This window comes from Natrix helvetica (genome assembly GCF_964273705.1).
Source record: "Natrix helvetica genome assembly, chromosome: 1".
NCBI classification, from domain to species: Eukaryota; Metazoa; Chordata; class Lepidosauria; order Squamata; family Natricidae; genus Natrix; species Natrix helvetica.
Window position 1 is genome coordinate 156,064,247 of NC_138548.1, and position 21,919 is coordinate 156,086,165.

Here is a 21,919-nt window from a genome sequence, read left to right on the forward strand (position 1 = left end):
AGAAGTCCTGTTGGTAAAAGCAAATACATGGAAGCCTGCCATTCCAACAAACAAGAAGACTGGAAGGTACTCTGTGCCAGAGGAGTCGTTCTTTCTTTAAGGGATAATTTTGAGCACCTGAGCAACCTGGCCACAGAGCACCAAGGGGGAAACCTGGATTCCTGGATTGAAAAACCTAAGAACTATTTTGAGAAAGAAGAAGTACGTCATGGTGGTAAGTGATTTCCTGCAGAAAGGAACTGAGCTGGCTGTGTGTAGAGCTGATATGACACACTGTTATATGGGAGGTAGGTTCTCCGCCAGTGCCTACATCCATTGCCTGCCTGAACTGATTTCAGTATTCCAAATCATGGTTTCGCGCCTTTTTTCCAATGGTCCCGGTCACTGAAAACAAGCTGGCTCGTTTAATCGTGCGCTGCTCCGCAAGCTGAATTCCCCGCTTTTGGAGGGTCGAGTCACTCCGTGGTAGCCGAAAGATGCGCAAGCGACTACCAATCTATCAAGGCTACTGTGGTTTGCCGCTCTACTGCAAGCAGGAGTGGCGGAGCGTTTCCCGGTGTGATGGAATGTCCAGAGCTCACAGGGGAAGCTGACAGGTCCGGAGCACAAGTGGAGAAGGACCGGCGGCGAAGGCAGGGACGCGCGGCGGTGGTGGACTTGAAAGATGAGAACCTCGCAGGCAATACAGTAATTCAAGCCACCCTCACTTTTTCAAACCGCAAATGGGCACTTTAAACAGCCTTCGCCTGATAAAGCCGTCCCTCCCTGAAAGGGCTCAAAGGCACCAACCCACAAAGGCTCTTTAGTTCTGTGAGGAGCTTTAGTCAGCCAGGGTCACTCCTGCACAATGGAATCAATACGATCTCAGTACTCACAAAGGCAATATTACAACTATTCCTCTCAGCCTAGGAACAAGGCGATGATGCATCCATCCTCATTGAGGGACTGAGTCGGAACTGGGCTTTGCCTAGTGACAGGGGCGTGGTTTCAATTAACTGTCAGGCTCAGTCCTCGCAATGAGTGGATGAAGGTCAACCCAGCCTGGATGCTACCTCCACCACTATGGAGAAATCCAACTTCTCCAACCAAGGACAGTTTGAACTAAAGATATGAGTGAGGGGTTTTGCCATCACTTATTTCTTCTTCTGTATCAGCTCCATCTTTTTCTGTCAGTTCTTGTTACAATTTCCATCCCTGTTTTGAAGTTCATCAAATATGAATTAATGAGAAGACAGCACAAGAGGAAAAATGCAATTACCTGAATTCCAGTTCACGAAGTTCAATGGAGTATGATCTGACCACTGCCAGCCTCCAGAAACATCCAACTGATTTAATCCAATCCAAAATATTTCTGCAATTCCATCTTTATCTAGAGAATTTTAAACAAAGATGACAATAGAACAGAACATTTTCAAGCCAATCAATTCATAGTTGGGATTTACCTACTACAGTAAAATCAAACAAAAACCAAACAAAACAAATCTTTATCCTTTGTCTCTGAGCCCATCTGCAATATTCTGGCACTCAACCACAATATTATACTCCAAGACAACAACCTATATTTTCATTGTCTTGTGTATGGTATGTGGAATGTGTTTGCACAAAAACACAGGCGTATAGGTGTCTATGAAAAAAGAACAGATGATAAAAAATGCCAGTCCTTTTTTAAAAAAAACAAATCTCTGAATTGTTTTGAATGTGAAGCTACGATATAATGCAGCTCATTTATTTTTGGCTTAGAATGGATGTCTAAAATTGCAAATAACTTGCTTAACAAACGAATGCTAACATAATCCTGGTTTAATGTTATATGGCAGTGATGGCAAACTTTTTCGGCACTGAGTGCCCAAACCAGAACATGCACACGTGTGCAGCGGAAACCCGAAGACCAGTGAGCCGGGGCGCATGCATTTCACAACCAGCTGCCCTTCTGGTTTTCGAGGCACACATGTGCGTTGGCCACCTGGTCTTCGCGCAAGCTGGAAACATGACCAGCTGGAGACAGCATGCTGGTCCACAGAGAGGGCTCTGTGCCATAAGTTCGCCATCACGGTTATATGGTATGCAACCAATGTTAATTTTATTTTTATTTAAATATAATCAGTACCAAGTACTTCCCCGGTGTGGTCTGTGGGAATTAACACCCAGTGGAAATAATAGAACTGTAATGGTTCAGATATTACATCTTGAAGACTTATTTTAAATGACATTTTCTTCTTAGAATGTATTATTTTTTTCAGAAAAAGAAAAGGAACAATCAAGGAACTAGAAGCTATTGTTTAGGAAGAGGAACCGGGAAAGTTTAATCTTGCAGAGACCAGGGGGAAGGGAGATATAATAATATTTTTCAAATACCTCCAAGGCTATTATACAGTACAAGGTTATGATCAACTGTTTACCATTCCTGTGGGCAGAACATAGAATAATGGCACAGGAAGTTACAGGAAGACACATTCTAGAGGAATGTTATGAAAAAAATCTTTCTAATTGTGGAAGCAGTTTGGCAGAGATATGCTGGGCTTTGCTTCAGCAGTTCAAGCAGAGGTTGGACTGCCATTTGTCTAGAATGCTTTAATTAGGATTCATGGACTGACCACAGCTGGACTCAAATCTTATGTATATATATTTTTATTGTTTTTACATTTAGAACAATGCAATGCTGCGGGGTCAGGGTGATCAAATATTCACATTATGTACAGCTAGTTTCAACCATTAACAGTTATTCTACTTAATACATTGTCTGTCCTTCTGTTCAATCGCCATATATACGTTTATTCCAGTCTTGTCATCTTAACTTATACCAGTCATAAAATCTATTCCATACCTCAAAATATTCTGATTCCCCTTTATTTTTAAGTTCCAAAGTGAGCCTATCTGCTTCTGCACAGGCCAACACTTTTCTGATTATATCTAGCTCTGATGGTGTATTTTCTTTTTTCCAATGCTGTGCATAGGTTATGCGCGCTGCAGTCAGTATATGTATAATTAGATAGAGTGTATCTTTCTTAAACCCCTCCGGTATTATGCCTAGGAGAAAGGTTTCTGGTTTAAACATAATTTGTTCTCCCACCATTTGTTCTAACCATGATTGGATCATTTTCCAATATTTTTTTGCCTCATTGCACGTCCACCACATATGGTAGAAGGTGCCTGGTGTTTTTTTACACTTCCAGCAATTTGGGGCCAAATTTTTGAACATTTTAGATAGCCGTGCTGGCGGGAGATGCCATCTGTAGAACATCTTGTAAAGATTTTCTTTATACGCCGTAGCCAATGTTAATTTCTGATTAAGTGTCCAGAGTTTTTCCCACTTAGCCAATTCCACATTGTAACCGAAATTTTTCGCCCAGGCGACCATGTTTTCTTTGACATGTTCTTCCTCTAGTTTATATTCCAACAAAAATCTATACAGCACTTTGATCAGTCTGTTTTCTGTCTGTATCAAGTTTATCTAATATTGTGTAGTCTTTGGCAATACCTTCGTTCTTCCTATCCTGTGCATACCTTGATTGTATCTGTAGATAAGACCACCATTCTACTTGTATTCCTTGTGATGTCAATTCTGCTCTAGTTTTGATCTCCCCCTGCCTGTTCAATAGCTCTTTATATGTGACTATAGTTTCCACGTTAATTAAATTTGGGTGTATGTATGCTTCCATCGTAGATAGCCAAATAGGTGTTTTAGTATAGTGGTCATGTTTGATTTTATTCCTTATGATTAACAGAGATTGTCTAATGTAATGTCTACTAAAATATTTGTGTGCAGATCCTTTTTCATACCAGAGGAAGGCATGCCAGCCTGCTTGGAGGTCATGACCTTCCAATTTGAGTAATCTTTTATTTCTCAGCATTATCCATTCCCTTAGCCATGTTAATATAGCCGCAGTATAATAGAGTTCCCAATCTGGTACGCCAAATCCTCCCTTTTCCTTAGTGTCTTGCATAGCCTTTAGTTTTATTCTTGGTTTTCTTCCCTGCCAGATAAATTTCAAAACCAATTGATTCAGATCTTTAAAGACACCTTTTTCTAATTTAATGGGTATGTTCTGAAATAGGAAAAGAAATTTGGGTAGTATATTCATTTTTATAACTGCAATCCTGCCCATCAGGGACAGTTGTAAGTTTTTCCATCTTTCTAGGTCCTTCTTAGTTTTATTGATCAGATTGGTATAGTTGTCTTCTTTGATGGTCACACACCTCGCAGATAAATGTATACCAAGATATTTGACTTTTTTGACAATTTGGATACCCAATTTCCTCGTTAACTCCTCTTTTGCTTTTGATTTCATATTTTTAGTCAGCATTTTAGTCTTTGTCATATTTATCTTCAGACCCGCTATTTTCCCATACTCTGTCAGTTTCTCAATGAGTTTCGGGCCAGATTTCATAGGATCTTCCAGCACAAACACTAAATCGTCTGCAAAGGTCTGTAATTTAAATTGCTCCTTTTTAATTTCTAGTCCCTTTATCTGTGCCTCTTTACGTGGACTCAAATCTTAAATGGCCTCTTCCAACTCTGCATTTTGTAGATTTAATATCTACTCAACCTTTGCTCTGCTGTTATTCTTCGCAAATTGCAGTTTTCCTAAATATCCTTTCTAAATAATGAAGTATGTGGGGTGGGATAGGAAATGGTTCAACATGCTGCTTTTAATGTGTATTCCCCATTGTGTGCTGGCTTACTCTCTTGCAATCCCTTCCATCTGTCTGCTGTCCAAGGGAGGAGAGAAGAAAAAGAACAGGTCAGGCACAGAACAATGCATACTGATTAATGGTGATTAGTGGCTTAGGGACACTGCAAAGGTCATAAATGCAGACAGTGGTCATAAAGGTTTTTCAGTATTGTTGTAATTTTGAATGGTTGATGAATTAGGCAGTCCATAAAGCAAGGATTATGTATTAGTATTAGTATTATTTTGATTGCATACTGCCTGGCTCTCAATGACTAGGCTGATTGTTAATATTATGATTTCAGACAAATGGTTTTTTTTTTTTAAATCATCACTCAACAACATATCGAACATCAAATTTGGAAACCAGGAAAAATGTTCTGTCCTGCAAGCCATGAAATCTGGTAGCCTGATTCCATCTTGAAATATATTGACTTATTTTTTTAATTTTGCTTTCCTCTACAAACCAGTACAAAGTTGTAGATAATTTATTGACCATATCAAAATATAAAACAAAAATAAAATACAGGATACAATTCCAGGGTAAAATAAATAAAGAGAACATATAGCAATGAAGTACATATGTGGTAAATAGAAACAGCATTCGGATAAACACATCATCTTTACATGATACTCCATCTGTTCAGTTTAACAGGTTCTAATTGCCTTGAGGTAGTCTATAAAACATTCTGCTCACAATATATACATTGGAGCCCAGGAGGGAAATAGGACAACCAGTGATTCAGGTCCCAATGGGTTTTTCTTTCAAATGGGGATATAAAATATCTAAGCCTAAGAGTTGACAATCAAACACAACATGATCAATATCTTTAATAGCTGGGGCAATATAATATATATTACTCCAGAACAGGCTTCTTGAAAATTGGGCCAAACTCCCCTGACAAATATTTTTCAAACTGAAAAATAGTTTTGTTTTTAACTAACCAACTTAAACATCTATTTGCTGCCAAGAACTCCATATCAGTTTGAGCGCTGATATCTAGGACTCCCTGTTAAAAATGTCCCTTACCTAGGAGACAGTTGAGAGTAAATATTGGGGAGAAAACCCAGCTGTGAAATAATGTTGGTAAATCGGCATGCACAGGAATTGGGCCTTACTTGTCTGTTCCCCCAAACGTATTTTCGATGGCCTATCAGGGTCTACTAAATGGATCTTCAGTCAATATGTGATAACTTTAATTATTAATAGGCTACATATGGTTTCTGTTCTGACTGCAGGAGCGGACACCTTATCAGTTCCCAGTACACTCCTTTAAAAATGTGTCTGAACTTGTTCAACTGAAGTAGCTTTTCTAAGACCCATAAGTCAGCATTGGGACCATTTTTGTCTCGAATAAGTAAAGGGGAAGGACTGTGGGGGCGCTGGCAGCAGGCACAACTTTGAAATGGATCACAAGCAGAGGTGGGTTGCTACCGGTTTGCATCGGTTCGAGTGAACTGGTAGTGGAAATTCGGACTGGGTTGCCGAATTGGTAGGGAAGGCAGGCTGGCCACGCCCACAAGCGGGTTCCCCAATCCCCACTGCCGGCTTATTTTTTAGTCATTTTTTCATGTACTGCACAGCACACGTCTGCTGTGCGCGCGCAGCAAGCGCGAAGCAAACTGGCAGCAACCCACCCCTGATCACAAGTAACTTTTTTGGGGGGGGGGAGGTCTGTTGTAACTTCAAACGGCTGCTAAGTGATCAGTTGTTAAATAAGAAATCCCTGTAACTCAGTCTAAGGTCATCCTTGGTTAGTAGCCCACCAAGATTAGGCTTGCATCTTACTGCCTCTTGTCTGTCAGTCTCTATTTTATTTCTGTCACTTACAGTTTCTGTATGGTGTGATGTTTTATCAGAGAGAAGAGGGAGTAAGGTACTCCCACAAGGACTCTTTGTTGTTCTCTTCCACATCTATATCCCATATTGAAATAGGCATGGAGCAGCAGACAGTTTCTCAAAATAGGTATTATTTTCATGGGCACTTGGCATGACCAGTTCTTTTGGAGGTTTAACAGCTTTGCAGGATCGTTGCTAATTCCCTCAGATCACCAAAGCCTTTTTACCATACCCACTTATTCAGTATCTGACAGAGTACTGAAAGAGTTAATCGAATTTATCTCTAAGGCTTCTTTAGAAAACTGACTTGATGTGGGAGGTACAGATTATTTATTCAGGCTCTCTCTTCTCAAGGACTGTGATAAAACGTCCTTGGAGTTACCAACTTTTATGCTATAATTAAACTTTAAAGTAGAAGCTCTGTTATTGCCAATATTACTTTAATGGGCTAAGCCCCTCAGTACGAAACACATATAATTGGAAGATCTCAAACCTGTTCATAAAAGGGTTTATTTCGAACAACATACTGGCAATAGTGGGGTGTTTGAATGAAAGCATTCAATTTAAAGACTCTGGTGGATAGGAGCCATTCAACTTTTGCAGATCAACCAACTGCCTTTCATAATAGAAACTGACTGTACAGTCCTTTAGATCTCCTAGCTTATTCCTCACTCTCTTTTTAGGTTCCAAATTAGGATCCACCTTTCTGGCACTATTATCTGCTTTTAAGTGGCAATTGTCTCTGCATGAGCTTGTTTTAACGGAGTCAGCAGCATCTATCTTGAAATCAATCCACTTGCTTCTCATTAGCTACCGACAGCTTTCCTCTAGAATGCATTATAAAGTTGTACTTACTTTGGATATCATGTAACTCGGATGCACTTGTGATGCTGACCAAATCACTCCCTTGCTTCTTACATGAGAGGTATGCTGCTTTCCAAGAAAGGGCAGCCTGTGTGTTTAACTGGTAACAATTTCCAGAACCTTTAGACTGTTCCCATGTATTTTGACAGCCATCCTCTGTTGAAGACAAGTATTCATATCTGAGATCTACAGGTACCATAACCATAATCTAGAACTTGTGAACATGTTGCCTTATCAACTTAATCTACTTAACATGAGAGCAAATATACATATACATATCTTAATCTTCAATATTGGCATTCAATTTCCATTCTCTGTGCCATACAGACTACAAATGAGATAGATTGGGATCTAGATCTAGTCTTCCAATTCCCTGCATACCCCCGTCCACATTTCTTCTTGTGCTGTCTGCAACATGTTTGTAGAATGCATGAGAAAAACCAGGATCCACTAAAATTGTGAGGGCAAAAACTCACAAGGAAGAAGCATATATCAATTAGGTTCTAGGTTTAAGATGAAACTACATTTTTGAACATGTTTTTATAACACAAACTGGAACCTCAGGCAAATAATTTTAATATCTTAATTTATATAATTATAACTGCTTATGATGCAACAATGCTATTTAATCAATAGAAAGCTATTATTAGATGTGAAGCTCTGTTTATCCTTTTTCTCATGAAATACCAAAATATATAATATGCATTAATACAATATTAATTTTTCAGGATACTATTTTAGGAAAGCGACTTGCCTCTTTTTAAGCAGAAGCCCCATTGTCCGTCTTGATCGAAGTAAGTGGTTGTGGAACACCAATTACCTTCTGGATTCTTCTCATTGTGAATGCAATCATGATACCATGTATTATTAAGTAAGAAAGGAAACGCACAAGGTTTTCCATAAGCATTCCCATCCCTGGTATAACTTTCTGCATCAAAGAAACAGAAACAGATTTTTAAAAAATCTGAAAATTAGTGTATTTGGTGTAAAATAAACATATTTTTAAATTATTATTTTAAGACCTGTATGACTGCAGGAAGAATCATGTATTCACAGATCATAAGTTACATTAGGTAGAGCCAACAATACATGGAGCCAGAGGTCATCAATAGTAAAAAAAAAACACAAAAACCTAGTGTCAAAATCACAAGGTGATGATCTGAATATATACAACTTGAGGAACAATGCAAATGGTATCTTCTGGAGGCCAGCAGGCTTCCAGTTGAGTACCAGAGTGTTCACACAGGAGGCTTTCTCATGTTTTCCAAAGGAAACATTATTTTCTTCCTAAATTGCCTTGATTTAGCTTCAATTGACTCAATAGCAGAGTAGCAATATAGTGGTGGCTATACTGTGAAAACAGGACTTCAATGAACCATCAGTGATCCATCTTTGATCTAGGACAGAGGTCTTCAACCCGTGGTCCGTGGACTGGCACCGGTCCATGGCATGGCAGCAACCGATCCACGCAAACAGGTGAACCCCATCCGCGGGATGCAGGCAGCATGCGAAACCACACCCCCTCAGGTGAAAAGTTTTCCACGGAACTAGTTCCTGCTCCCCAAAAGATTGGGGGCCACCGATCTAGGGTATGAAGCTTGGGTGCATGATTTCTTGTCTTAGAAATATAGATTGACATATATATGTGTCAATTTCTACAGATGTTTGAATTGCCGGTTTTAAAAAGATCTTGCTTCAAGTTTGTAGAACTTTTATAACCGTCAATGCGCAAGCTAATAGATTAACTTTGCAAGGAGACTATGCCTTATCCACAAGGGAAAGTTAAAAAAAAGGAACAGGCTTCAAAATTACTAGCAAAAGCAAGTCATCTCCACATTTTTAATGCCAAAGCAATATGTTGATGTAAACTTCTTGCCTCCTCAGCTTTCATAACTTACTTGCATACCAAGCTTTCAACACTGTTCTCATGCTAATTAGCATATACTGTTGTATTTTAAAGAGCTACCTGTTATTGCAATGAAAATTTTGTGCTGGAAATTATTTTTAAAAAATGGAAATGAGGTCCCAGTCTAATGCTTGTTTGTTTTCAATATAGTCAATACTTTCGGATAGATATTCATTTATCTTTTCTGAATCTTCTTTGCTCAAAGTAATATAAGTAAGAAGTAAAAACATGTAGCCACATTTCTTATCGATGCAGAAAGTGGGGAAAAAATCTTGCCAAGAAAAAAAAAAGTTGCAAAATCATAGCACTGGGGAGAGGAACCTGAGTCTCTTCAGATGCTGCTAAACTACAGTTCCCAGCAGCTGAAGCTAATTCAGCTACATCTTCATTGATTTGTGTATTATGTTCTTTCTTGTGTTCACTGCCTAGAGCTCCATTAGCAGCTGGTATAAATCTGATCACTAGATAGTAGATATTGGAGGACTAGACAGCTAGGTAATACTATTGATATATAACCTGGTTACATCTGGAGGATCTGAAGTCCCCTTTGGGTTTCAACTTTTAAGGTTGACATGACGCACCAGGTTGGCAAATGAGATTGTAACTTTCAGCAAAACAACTTTTGATGGATGCAGTCAAAATAAAACGGATCATTGTTACAAGATTTGTTTGGCTATCCTCGCAAGCTTTCTAACAGAAGAAGGGCATTCTTCAGAATTATTAAATACAAAATATAGGAAATATATGACAATTCAGAATGATTTATCTTGAGTGGGGTGTTCTTTTGCTATTACTGTGGTGAATATCGAGCAGATATAGGGCACACTTTCTGACTCTAAGGGCTGCACATGATACTAATGAAAGCTGTCTTTGTTGGGTTGGAGAACAGGCATCTCTTCATACCAGCCGTGAAAAACTGTACTATCTTCTCATGTGAAGTGAACAGACAAACCAAATCTCTGAGAAATTAAAGACTGTACTCTGATAATCCCAGCAGAGATTACTAATTTGGCTTTGTTAACGGCCTAATCCACAAAGCCACAATACCACCGATGTACCGTACCACATTTCATAAAGAAAAATAAAATAAATACATTACTCCACTGCCCTGCTGAAGAAGAAATTGAGGCTGGTTTTGAAAGCTCAGAAAGGAACCAGGAAGAACATTGTACTAAATAATTGTACCAGCAGGACTTTAGCCCCTGTAGATAAAAATAGCCTGAACTGGCTGAGGGTTAGGTTAGATCAGGAGAAAAGGCCTGTGAATATGGGATCTCTGGTGACTTTGATGTAATAATTATAATTGATTTGTACAGCTGTTTAAATCTATTTAGATCTGTTAAACAGTAATCTTTAAAAAACCAAGTAAGTTCCTGCCCATGAGCTTATAATTTCATAAACTTTATAATAAAGGTCTACAGGATGGGTGGAGGGAAGGAAAAAGAGAAAAACAAATAGGTTCATTCATAATTATGTAAACACAAATATGGCTAGAAACAACTGTGTGATACAGACCTCGTCAACCAAGTAGCTCCACAGAACAAGGCAGAAATACAAAAGATGCCTTGAGGTAAATTTCCATTTGTTTGTTTAGACATGCCCAGTGTTTAGTACAGCGAGCAGAAGACAGAGTGGTTTTGTACTCTAAAGACTAGTGGAGCTCCATGTTTTCTGTGCACTACCCAAAGAGAAAGGATAGCTAGAAATGAGTTTGTAGGACTTCCCCAGAGTTCCTTCAATTTGAAAATAATTTTTTTGGCATTCAAATTAGATACAGCAAGAGCGCTGATTTCATTGTTATGGGTAATCCCCCATTTCTTAAAAATGATTAAGTTCAACGCTTTCTCCTCTGCGAAAGTGGTGGTGGGGGTTTAACCAAAAGGGAAGTTCAGAAAATTTAACTTCCACTTTGGTTTAGCCCTGGTCTCTTACATCACCATTTCACCTGGTCGGTTAAAAAAAAGAACTACTACAATTCTGTTCTCCAGCCCAACACTTTTAGTGTTACATGAACTTGAAGGATCTTGAGAAGTAGAGAAATTGGGCAGGGGAGCACTTGAACCAGAGGTGGTATTCAGCCAGTTCTGACAGGTTCTGGAGAACCAGTAGCAGAAATTTTGAGTAGTTTGGAGAACCGGCAGAAAGGCTGGCCCCGTACTCGCTGCCTCCCAGCTGATCTTCTTTTGTTGCCCTGAACAGGAGAACAGAGCTGGAAAGCAGGTTAGTGGGGTGGGAAGGGAATGGGGATTTTGTAGTATTCTTCCCCTGCCACACCCACAAAGCCATGCCCCAGAACCAGTAGTAAAAAATTCTGAATTCCACCACTGAAGTTAGACCATGGACAGGAATGTCTAAATTCCAGTTCATCACATGAGTGTTAATTAAGATTACTGGTGCTTAGTCATCATTTCATGCCATATTCAACTGGGGATGCTCCCTTTCTTTTGAACGCCTTAGAAGTCAGCATTTAACCATATTCTGGTTAAAACCCCCCTTTCCCTTTCTATAAATCAAAGAATATACATACCGCTATATGGAAATTTACAAACTGTATCGCTGGAATTGCTTCTTCTCCAAGCATCAGAAGAGTTTAGGCTTACAGTGAGGATTCCATCCTTTAATGTTAGTTTGTTCTGAGATGTTGAAAGGATGGAGTCACCAACACAGCGCCACCACAGATTGAGATCTGAGTCACAAGCAAACATTTTTAAGGTATTGGTAGACTTGACAGTCTCTAGTCCAAGGCACTTTTGGGATCCCAAATTAAAAAGGCGATGTTGAGAGACCCAGGTCCATAAGTTCTCATCTGTCTCCTTACAATCTCCTAACATTAGATGCTGGCTTTTAACATGGATGCACTTGTTAGAGTTTTCATGCCGGATGGTGAAAAGATTGTTTTCTGCATGGAGAAAAGAACGTATTTCAGTGATTTTTCTGTTCTAACTATTAGCAGAAACAAAGATAATACTGAAAGATTATGTAGGAACACTGAAACGCACTATCAACATTCAGTTCCATAACAGAACAGCTTAATAATTACTGAAAATACCAGTGTCTATTTATATACTTACAAACAGCATTCTCTAAGCAGCAGCAACATTGCGTATAGTTTTTGAAAGATTAAAAAAGCAACATGATCTCAGAAGCAAATAAAGCAATATTTAAAGATCCATTTTAGTATCACTGTGTGCTCAATGTTTAGGAGGCCTGGAATAACAACAGCATCATCAACAACAAAGAGATTATAAGAAAAGTGTTAGCATCTCTGTGAAAGGGGGGATAACACCTCTGCCCTTTTCCCTTGCAAATATTCAGATGATCAATAGATGGCAGTAAAGAGGTAGCAAACATTTTAGATGTTTGCCCACTAGAAGTAACCTGGATATTTGAAAGTTAAAAGTGGTATAATCTTGTGTAATCTACCCACATATCTGTTGAAAGGAGCATTCAAAGAAGGCCTGTAAATATGACAAGATTTTTCTAATAGCTTGGTGGAAAATTGTTATCAAAACGAAAAAATGGAGTGGAAGCTAGTAAAGATTATAAAATAAAGCTAAACAGGTGGTCCTCATTTAACAACCCCTCGTTCAATTGACTTTTCAAATTCGTAATTTTGCTGAACGAGTAGTCACGCCATCACAATCCAATCAGCTTGCAATTATGACTTTGCAGTATCCTGTAGTGATGTGATCTCCATTTGTGGCTTTCTTTGGTGGCTTCCAAAAAGTGAAGGGGAAGCCAGCATGAGATCAAAAATGACAACCATGTGATGTCCTCAATGATTCCCTTAACAATAGCAATTGAAAATGCTGGTCCAAACTGCTGACATTAAATGGAGACTATCTGTAATATGTTCAGCTATGTTCTGGAGTTCTTAGGAAGACATTCTCAGAAGAAACTACATGTATAATATATTGTCTAATCCAAACAGAGTTCAGATAATGATGTTTAGTGTATCAAGTCAAATAAAAGGATACAAAATCAGAGGACACTTAGCTTAATAAGACTCCCCAGTGCATTAACCTAGTCCTTTATACTTTAGGTGAATTCATGGGCATGTCCATTTGATTTTCTTCATAGTAATGCAATGAAGAACTGGTGGACTTTTCTAGTTTAATGCCCAATCTTCTAGTACAACCTTTTATTGCATTCTCAGTGTTGTTTAGATTAAACCAAAGTTTATTAGCCTTTATCCAATCTTTATGGCAGTGTTTCTCAAACTTGGCGACTTTAAGTCCTGTGGACTTCAACTCCCAGAATTCCCCAGCCAGCTATGCTGGCTGGGGGATTCTGGGAGTTGAAGTCCACAGGACTTAAAGTTGCCAAGTTTGAGAAACACTGCTTTATGGGTATAATCCTAAATATTTACACTTTAACCTATTAATTAAAAGCATGTTCCATTGAACCAACAGGTATTATTGCTATGTAAATGTATGCTCAGTAGAAATATAAGATTTATTGTACATCTGATGCAAGCTTAATTAATGCATAATTTATTAAAGAAATACTGAAATAAAATTATTTGTAAAATGAATTGAATTTCTGGTTTGAAATGATGATCTATGTTCATATATATATATATATGCTAATGTTTTTATGCATTTTAAAATTAGAATGCTTTTAAAAATAAATTGAATACTTTTTAGTTAATGAAAGCTAATAAGTTGCAGAATTCTCTAAACCAGTTTTCTAGAGCTTAAACCAATTAAAACCTATTTGCTGGTATAGCAAGACCACTGCAGTCTAATCTGATTCCTAAACTTCACATCATAAAGCTCTGATGAGAGCAATTTTAGTTACTATTTGCATTTCACTTAGGCTGAAATTATATTTTTTGTTGGAGAAAATAACCTGAGATGGCACACTGACCACTGAATTGTGCAGAAATAGTACAATTGCAGTGCTGTACTGTAGGTTTTTCTCTGTTATTACTCAGTTAAAATTTATTTTGCAGTGTACAAAATGTTTCTGCTTTATATTCTCTAATGATTAAATTAATAATAATTTCCAAAAGTCAGAGCAGTGAATTAAGCACCCCGCAAATGGAGTGCCTGCAGAACTTTATTTGAAACCACCTAAAATATTCTGCTAATCTAGGATTTCAAATATTTATTTGCAATTTTCTAGCCTGAATGCTAGTATGCAAAGCTTCTATCTAAAGTATGTTTATGCACTTGCAGCCTGCTTGGGGCATTTCCCTGGAGTCATGCCTCAAGTGACCTATGGAAAAAAAAACAATTGTGCTATGCTCAATGTATTTAACTGAAATGCACTTTGCAAATTCTGCTTGATTTTGAAAATGTGCCCCATGCATGGGGAAGATTGTTAAACAATCCGATGAATAAATAAAGGTATTCCCTCAACAATAATCCTGGGGAGGAGGGTTAATAGTGATTATTGGCACAATGTTCAGGTTTTTAATCAGCAATGCAGTATCTTGGTAATATGTTTGATTTATTATTTCATGCTTTATCAACTTTTTATTATAATTAAACTGAGCCACAATGCTTTAACACAACAAAAACCTTCTGGGATAAATTCCTCTTAATATATGCATTTCTAAAATAGGCAAAAGTTGATTAAAATTTTATCCCTGACATTACATACAACATATGCTTGCTTGCTTTATTAACAGTAAAGAAAAATGCTAAACAAACAAGATAAAATACCTCTCATAGTAGTTACAATTTTTGAGCTTAGCAAACGCATCCTGAAAACATGTTATTGAAAAACAATAAAACGACACTGCAGGATTTACAGGTAGTTCTCCACTTACAACCACAATTGAGCCCAAAATTCATGTTGCTAAGTGAGAAATTTGTTAAATGAGTTCACGGTTTTTCTCCTGGGGTGGGCATGGCCTGCACATGACACATCTGGCCAGTTTGACAACCTTGTTATACAGCAACAGTCAGTAAAATCCCAATCTCTCTGGGACAACTCTGTTGATGTGGTATGCATTGGTTATTGTTCCAAAGCTGATTGGCACTTGCAGATGTCCTACTGTTATCACTGGCATGGAACAAGAGGTAAGCACTGGGCACCATGCATGGACCTGTGACATAAGCCACAGTGAAGCAAGGCCTGGGATATAAAGCACACGAGCCCAATGATAAGGACTAATATTCCAGACCAGGAGCAGGAGATGGAGGATCCCAAAGGGCTCCTCCACCATCTGAGAAAGATGTCCCTCTCCTTCAACCATCTGCAACATTCTAAAAACCACCAACTAACAATGGCCACTCTGCTAACACAACCAGCCTTGGTGCCATGTGTGTGTGAGTAGGAAGAGTACATTCATGCAAGATGACATATGTAAAGAATGGGTGGGACTATGTTGTGACAATCCAACACTTATAATTTGCTCTCTTACCACCAATCCCTTCACAGATGCCTTATTCCAAGTCAAACGTTGAAAATGTTTAAAATATCCCAACAATAGCAATAAATTCTAAAACTCTAGGTGTTTAGAAAAAGGTTCCGAGAAACACCTCACCAAAGAAAAGTTGTAGCAGGATGAGGCAACTGATAGACTGGTCCTTTTATGTATTTGATAACTGGTTGCTAGAAGTAAAATATGAACTAAACCAATAATTTTCCCAATAAATCAATAGAACATCACACAAATATGAATTATAAATTTTGTGGTGCAAGTTATTCACAACTGATCTAGATAAGAAAGACAGAAATACCAGTAGTGAATTTCACTAACAAGTACACTTCTAAAGATTCTGGAGGTGCACACACTGTACCATGTACCAGCCTTTTGAGGAAGATCAGATCAGGAAACAAAGCTAAATTTTCCTTAAGTATCTTCAAATTGATCACAATACTTAAAGTAGGATATGATTGATCCAAATCAAAGTGAAACCATTACTTCTCATAAATTGAAAACCATGCTATTGATGCAGCTTAAAATAGTGTTTGCCTGAATATGAGTCACCAATGACTCATATTTCTGACTCAGTTTGTAATCAATAATTCTAAAATCTTTTTTCACAGGCACAATGGTTAATCCAAGTATGCCCCGTGCTGTGTCTGTACATTTGATTTTTATTTGCATCTCTATTAAAATGGTATTTTGTTTTAATAACAGTTAAATTGCTTTAATTTCTTAAGATGGGGTTGATTTTTATTCTCTCTACAAGGGAATCCTACCAAATTCCATGCACCTATTATGCACACTTTGATAACTGGGTGATTCATTCCATGACTTCTTACAAATCATAAATAAAATGCTGGAAAGTAAAGGGTCCAAAAAACCTTATATAAAAAAAATCACTGAAAATTTCATTCTTTTCCACGGATGGCTTTCAGGATAGCTTTTTACCCATTTAATACTCCTGTGATCCAGGTTTCTAATCAGAATATCATGTCAAATGCTTTCTAAAATTACTGCATATGCTCGCTTACCCACAAGAATACTATGAATAAAAGAAATAAAATTAAGTTTATCTGGAATGATTTGTTCTTGAGCAATCCATACTGACTTCTGGTAATTGACATATTGTTTTCAAACTATTTATAGATCAGTAACTTGAATAACTGCTGTAAAATCTTACATTTCAGTATCTGGTTCCTAATATCATCCTTTCTCCCCTTTTTGAAAATAGAAACAATAATAGTGAGCCTCCAGTTTAGCATTTTATTCATTCACCAGAATCCTTCATGCCCTATCTTAGGAGCCTTCATCACTATCCGAGGAAGCCACTTTTTCAGAGGAAATAGGAAATACCTATCAATCTTAACTTTAATTTTGTGCTTTCATCTTACATTTCATAATTGTCTGGAAGTATACGTACCCTCTTACTGGAAAACACTAAGTGAAAGTAATAAGCGCTAAGTAGTTTTGCTGATTATTATATAAGTTTTGCCATCTCAAACAAGTGTTTATTAAATAGGTAGTTCTCAACCTATGACCATTCAGTCAGTGGCCATTTTAAGTTACAATGATGTTGAACAAATTATGCCTTCACCAAAGCCCAATGTGCAATCTCTCCTGCAGCCTAAGCCTGAGAACAGTGCCCAGTGATCAAAGTGTTCCTACAATACCAACCGTGAACTAAAGATTAAAATTGATAGAAGCAAAAGAAAGGAGTGTAAAGTTGGCTTGATTAATTAGGGCTAAAATACGGAATTAAAAAAAAAAACTTCTGGAAACCATTTATATTGGCTTTTGGCCAATATGTAGATACAAATGACAAGAAGTTTTGGATTTGTGAATGGATAAGGGGAAAAGCTTATGATAAGAAGTAAACGTTGTATGTAATCTGATAAGGGATGGAGAACTATTGCTTATACGAGTAATCCTTGACTTATGACCGCAATTGAGCTCAAAATTTATGTTGCTACATTTGTTGTTACATTTTGCTCCATTTTACAACCTTTCTTGCCACGGTTGTTAAGTGAATTACTGCACTTGTTAAATTAGTAACATGGTTAGTAAGTGGAATCTGGATTCCCCATTGACTTTGCTTGTCAGAAAATTGTAAAAGATGATCACATGATCCTGGGATACTGTTGGTTGCCAACAGTCTGAATTTTTATCACATGAGCAGAGGGATGCTGGGTTGGTTATAGATGTGAAAAACAGTCATAAGTCCTTTTTTCAATGATGTTACTTTGAACAGTCATTAAATTAACTATTGTAAGTCGAGGACTATCTGTATTTGTAACAAGAAATATCTAGATTTACTTTCTGTTACTTTTCATTTATTCTTTTTTTGCACTTAGCATTTATTTTTTCCATTTTTTTAAATTTCAGTTTGTATTTCCTGTTAGCACCTTAAAAGTATTTTGTTTAAAAAGGGACAGAAGCAGAGGTGGGTTGCTCCCAGTTCGGCCCGGTTCAGCCGAACTGGTAGTGGAATTCAGCCTAGTTACCTGCGGGATCGCATCTTACCTCATACATCCCTGCGACCAATTCGCTCCCACAGGGAGGGACTCCTCCGGGTGCCGTCCACTAAGCAATGCCAACGGGCGGCGCCCAGGAGTAGAGCCTTCTCTGTGATGGGCCCAACCCTCTGGAATGACCTCCCCCCCCTCAGAACCACTACCGACCTCCGCTCCTTCCGACAGAAACTCAAGACCCACCTGTTCCAATTAGCTGGCCTGGCCCATTTATAGTCCCATTTTTAACCTCCTGGCAAACATTTTATTCTGGGGTAGCTTTTTTAGGGGTAGTTTTTAATGTATCTCCAATTTTAATTTTAACTATTATTGTACAGTTTATATGTTACCTCCTCCATCTATATTTATCTATATTTATGTATTTATATTGTGTTTTAATATGACTGTACACCGCCCCGAGTCCCTTCTGGGAGAGGGCGCGGTTTATAAATTAAATAAAAGTTAAAGTTAAAGTTAAAGCCTGGGTCGCAGAACCGGCAGCAAGCCAGACCTGCCACGCCCCCAAACCGGTTCCCTCGCTGCTGCCATTTTGATTTTTAGTGACGGCGTGTGCACAGTTCACTGTTAATTGTTCTGCGCATGCATGAAGAATAATTTACATTGAAAAGTATGTGCAAATGGGGGTTGTGAACCAGTAGTAAAACCGGCAGCAATCCACCCCTGGACAGAAGGGATCCTAAAAAGTCCTAAATGTTGTGGTAGAGCTGTCTTAGCCTTAGTTAATATTGATTGCCATTTTCTTATAAGCTTTGGGGAAATGCAATGAATATTATTATATGCCTGTACCATACAGAATTTCTGTTCTTTTATGAGACAGTTACTTTTCAGCTTAGAAGAGATATTGAATGCAAAAGTCATTTGCCAAACTAACAAATAAAGTGTGGTAGTAGCTTCAGGAAAGACACCAGGGGCAACAGAATGAATGAAGGCATTCCACAGACCGTAGACACTATTGCAAAGAGCAGAAGAAAACTGAAGTCTAATTAGGGAGACTTCTTTTTATATAGAGAATTTAACCTCATTTCAACACCAACATTCATCACATGGCTCAATCTTTCAACACGGATGTGGGATGTGTCTTAAGATAAGTTTTCTCTGGTTTGGCACTGCAACCAAACAAGACAGACACAGACTTCAACGGATAATTAGAACTGCAGAAAAAACAATTGCTACCAATCTGCTTTCCATTGAGGAATTGTATACTGCACTCAAAAAGAGGGCTGTAAAAATATCTACAGACCCCTCACATCCTGGAGATAAATTGTTTTAACTTCTACCCTCAAACCAATGGTATAGGTATAGGGCAGTGGTCGGCAAGCCGCGGCTCGCGAGCCACAAGCGGCTCTTTACACATTTTAATGCGGCTCTTCTGTGTGCCGGGTTATTATCCTCCCTAATCATTGTGGATCGAAAAGAAAAAAGGGAAAGGGGCGCTTGTTTTGAAGCGCCCGCTCCCCTCCCTCCTCTCGGGCACTTCAAAACAAGCGCCCCTTTCCCTTTTTTCTTTTCGACCCACAATGATTAGGGAGGATCCTGAAGTCGGGCGGGGACGAGAAGCGAGGAGGCAGAAAAAGAAACGGAGCTCTTTTTCTGCCTCCTCGCTTCTCGTCCCCGCCCGACTTCAGGATCCTCCCTAATCATTGTGGGTTGAAAAGAAAAAAGGGAAAGGGACGCTTAAAGGTTCAAACAGTAGAGCAAACGCTTCAGAGGCAACAGTTTTCACGGGGAATTAGAACAGAGAGCCCTGGAGTTTCGCTGCCCACCCGGTCAGACCTCGCTTTCCTCGCATGATTGGCTAATTTGCTACTGCCCGGCTCCCCGGTTAGATTTTTGCTGGGGGGGCGGGGGGGAAGCTCCTTGGCCTCCGTCTCTTTTTCTCCCTCCTCGCTTCTTGGGGCTCCACCAATGGGGGAGCAAGGCCCAGCACCAGGCTTTGGGCTAACACAGGGGTCTGCAAAGTTGGCTGTTTTAAGACTAGTGGACTTCAATTCTCAGAATTCTGGGAATTGAAGTCCACCAGTCTTAAGAGCCAATTTTGCAGATCCCTGGGCTAATATGATTGATGCCCTTGGTGGACTTCAATTCTCAGAATTCTGGGAGTTGAAGTCCACAAGTCTTCAAGCTGTCAGGTTTGAAGACCCCTGGGTTTTTTTTTCTAAAGGGTTAGGGGTGCAAGGATCTTGTAACTTGACAGCTTTAAGACTTGCGTGCTTCAAATGCCAGAGTTTATTGAAACTAAAAACAGTGTACCATCCTATGTATTTTCGGTTTTAAAAATGTGGCTCTCAAAATAAATTTCAATCGTGGTTTTGCCGAGATTTGGCTCAGTTGAAAAAAAAGGTTGCCCACCACTGGTATAGGGCATTGCACACCAGAACAACTAGACACAAGGACAGTTTCCCCCCCATGCCATCACTCTGCTAAACTACTAATTCCCACAACACTGTCAAACTATTGTAAGTAAGGCTGTATTACTATTCTTCTCATCTTTCCTATTACCTATCTCCTTTTCTACTTATGACTATAACTTAGTTGCTTCTATCTTTACGATTTATAGTTTTATTTACTTTCCTAGTATGATTTATGTTGATTGCTTATTTAGTATCCTATGACTATCACTGATATGATTTATGATGAATGTATTTTTATGATGATTCTGATCATGATTTATCATTTACAGCTTTTATGTACAGCGAAAGCTTATGCACCAAAGACAAATTCCTTGTGTGTCTCGTCACACTTGGTCAATAAAGAATTCTATTCTATTCTCTATTCTAATTTATTATTATTATTATTATTATTATTATTATTATTATTATTATTATTATTATTATTATTATTATTATTATTATTATTATTATTATTATTATTCCATTCCATTCTAGCTGAAGTGTTCTGCAAATGTGGGAATCAATTCTAGCCAAAAGAAATTTTCTGAAGGTGAAATGTATGATTTTTAGTTTCAAGTTTCTGTGTATCCTAACACATACTGTACATAAGATGCTACATATCTTTGTAAGGTTTACTTTTATACAACTGTATCAAGCTTTAAAAAAAAATAGAAACCTCCTCTCACCATTGTTGACTTTTAAAGTCTTCCAATACTACTTCCAATATTAATTTCTGAGCTTCAAATATCTGGCTGACCACTGGATCAGGGGTCCCACAACCCCCAGTCCATGGAACAGCACCAGTCTGCGGCATGCCAGCAACTGGGCTGCGCAAACAAGCAAAGCCCCATTCCCGGGATACAGGCAGCATGCAGAACCACGCACCCATCGATCCGTGGAAAAACCTTTTTTCATGGAACCGGTCCCTGGTGCCCAAAAGATTGAGGGCCATTGCAATAGATGACATTAAAAAAACCAGGGAAAAAAATGCTTTACTGCAATTCAGCGGATTATCCGTTACTTCCAAATTGCACCTGTTTGACCACACTGTATCTATTATATCCTGGTAAAAGAAATGCACAGTCACTCAGCTTGTTTCTTACAAGTCTGTGGTTGAGGACTCTGGTTCTAACCTGTAGAAGATCTACAGGTTCTTCTACAGGCTGGAAGTACAAATGGAAGATGGAACTACTTAACAACTGCAGCACATTGGCTCATTGTTATTATTCTTTAATATGAATATTTTTTCTTTAGCATTCTAGCCTGCAGCACATTCAGAAAGTATTCAGACCTCCTTCAATTATAATATAATGTATGTGAAAGAAAACTATTTTTTTAC

At 38.4% G+C, this 21,919-nt stretch overlaps 1 protein-coding gene across 1 annotated transcript in view; it reads right to left on the minus strand.

Moving 5' to 3' along the window:
- The window catches only part of LY75 (lymphocyte antigen 75), a 93,213-nt gene that overhangs the window by 63,427 nt on the left and 7,867 nt on the right, over positions 1-21,919 (minus strand). Inside the window, exons 2-5 of the mRNA XM_081936061.1 lie at positions 11,808-12,179; positions 8,129-8,302; positions 7,366-7,530; positions 1,259-1,369 (exon numbers count right to left, since the gene is read on the minus strand). Of these exons, the coding sequence (XP_081792187.1) occupies positions 1,259-1,369; positions 7,366-7,530; positions 8,129-8,302; positions 11,808-12,179 (822 nt within the window). The remainder of the gene's footprint in view (positions 1-1,258; positions 1,370-7,365; positions 7,531-8,128; positions 8,303-11,807; positions 12,180-21,919) is intronic.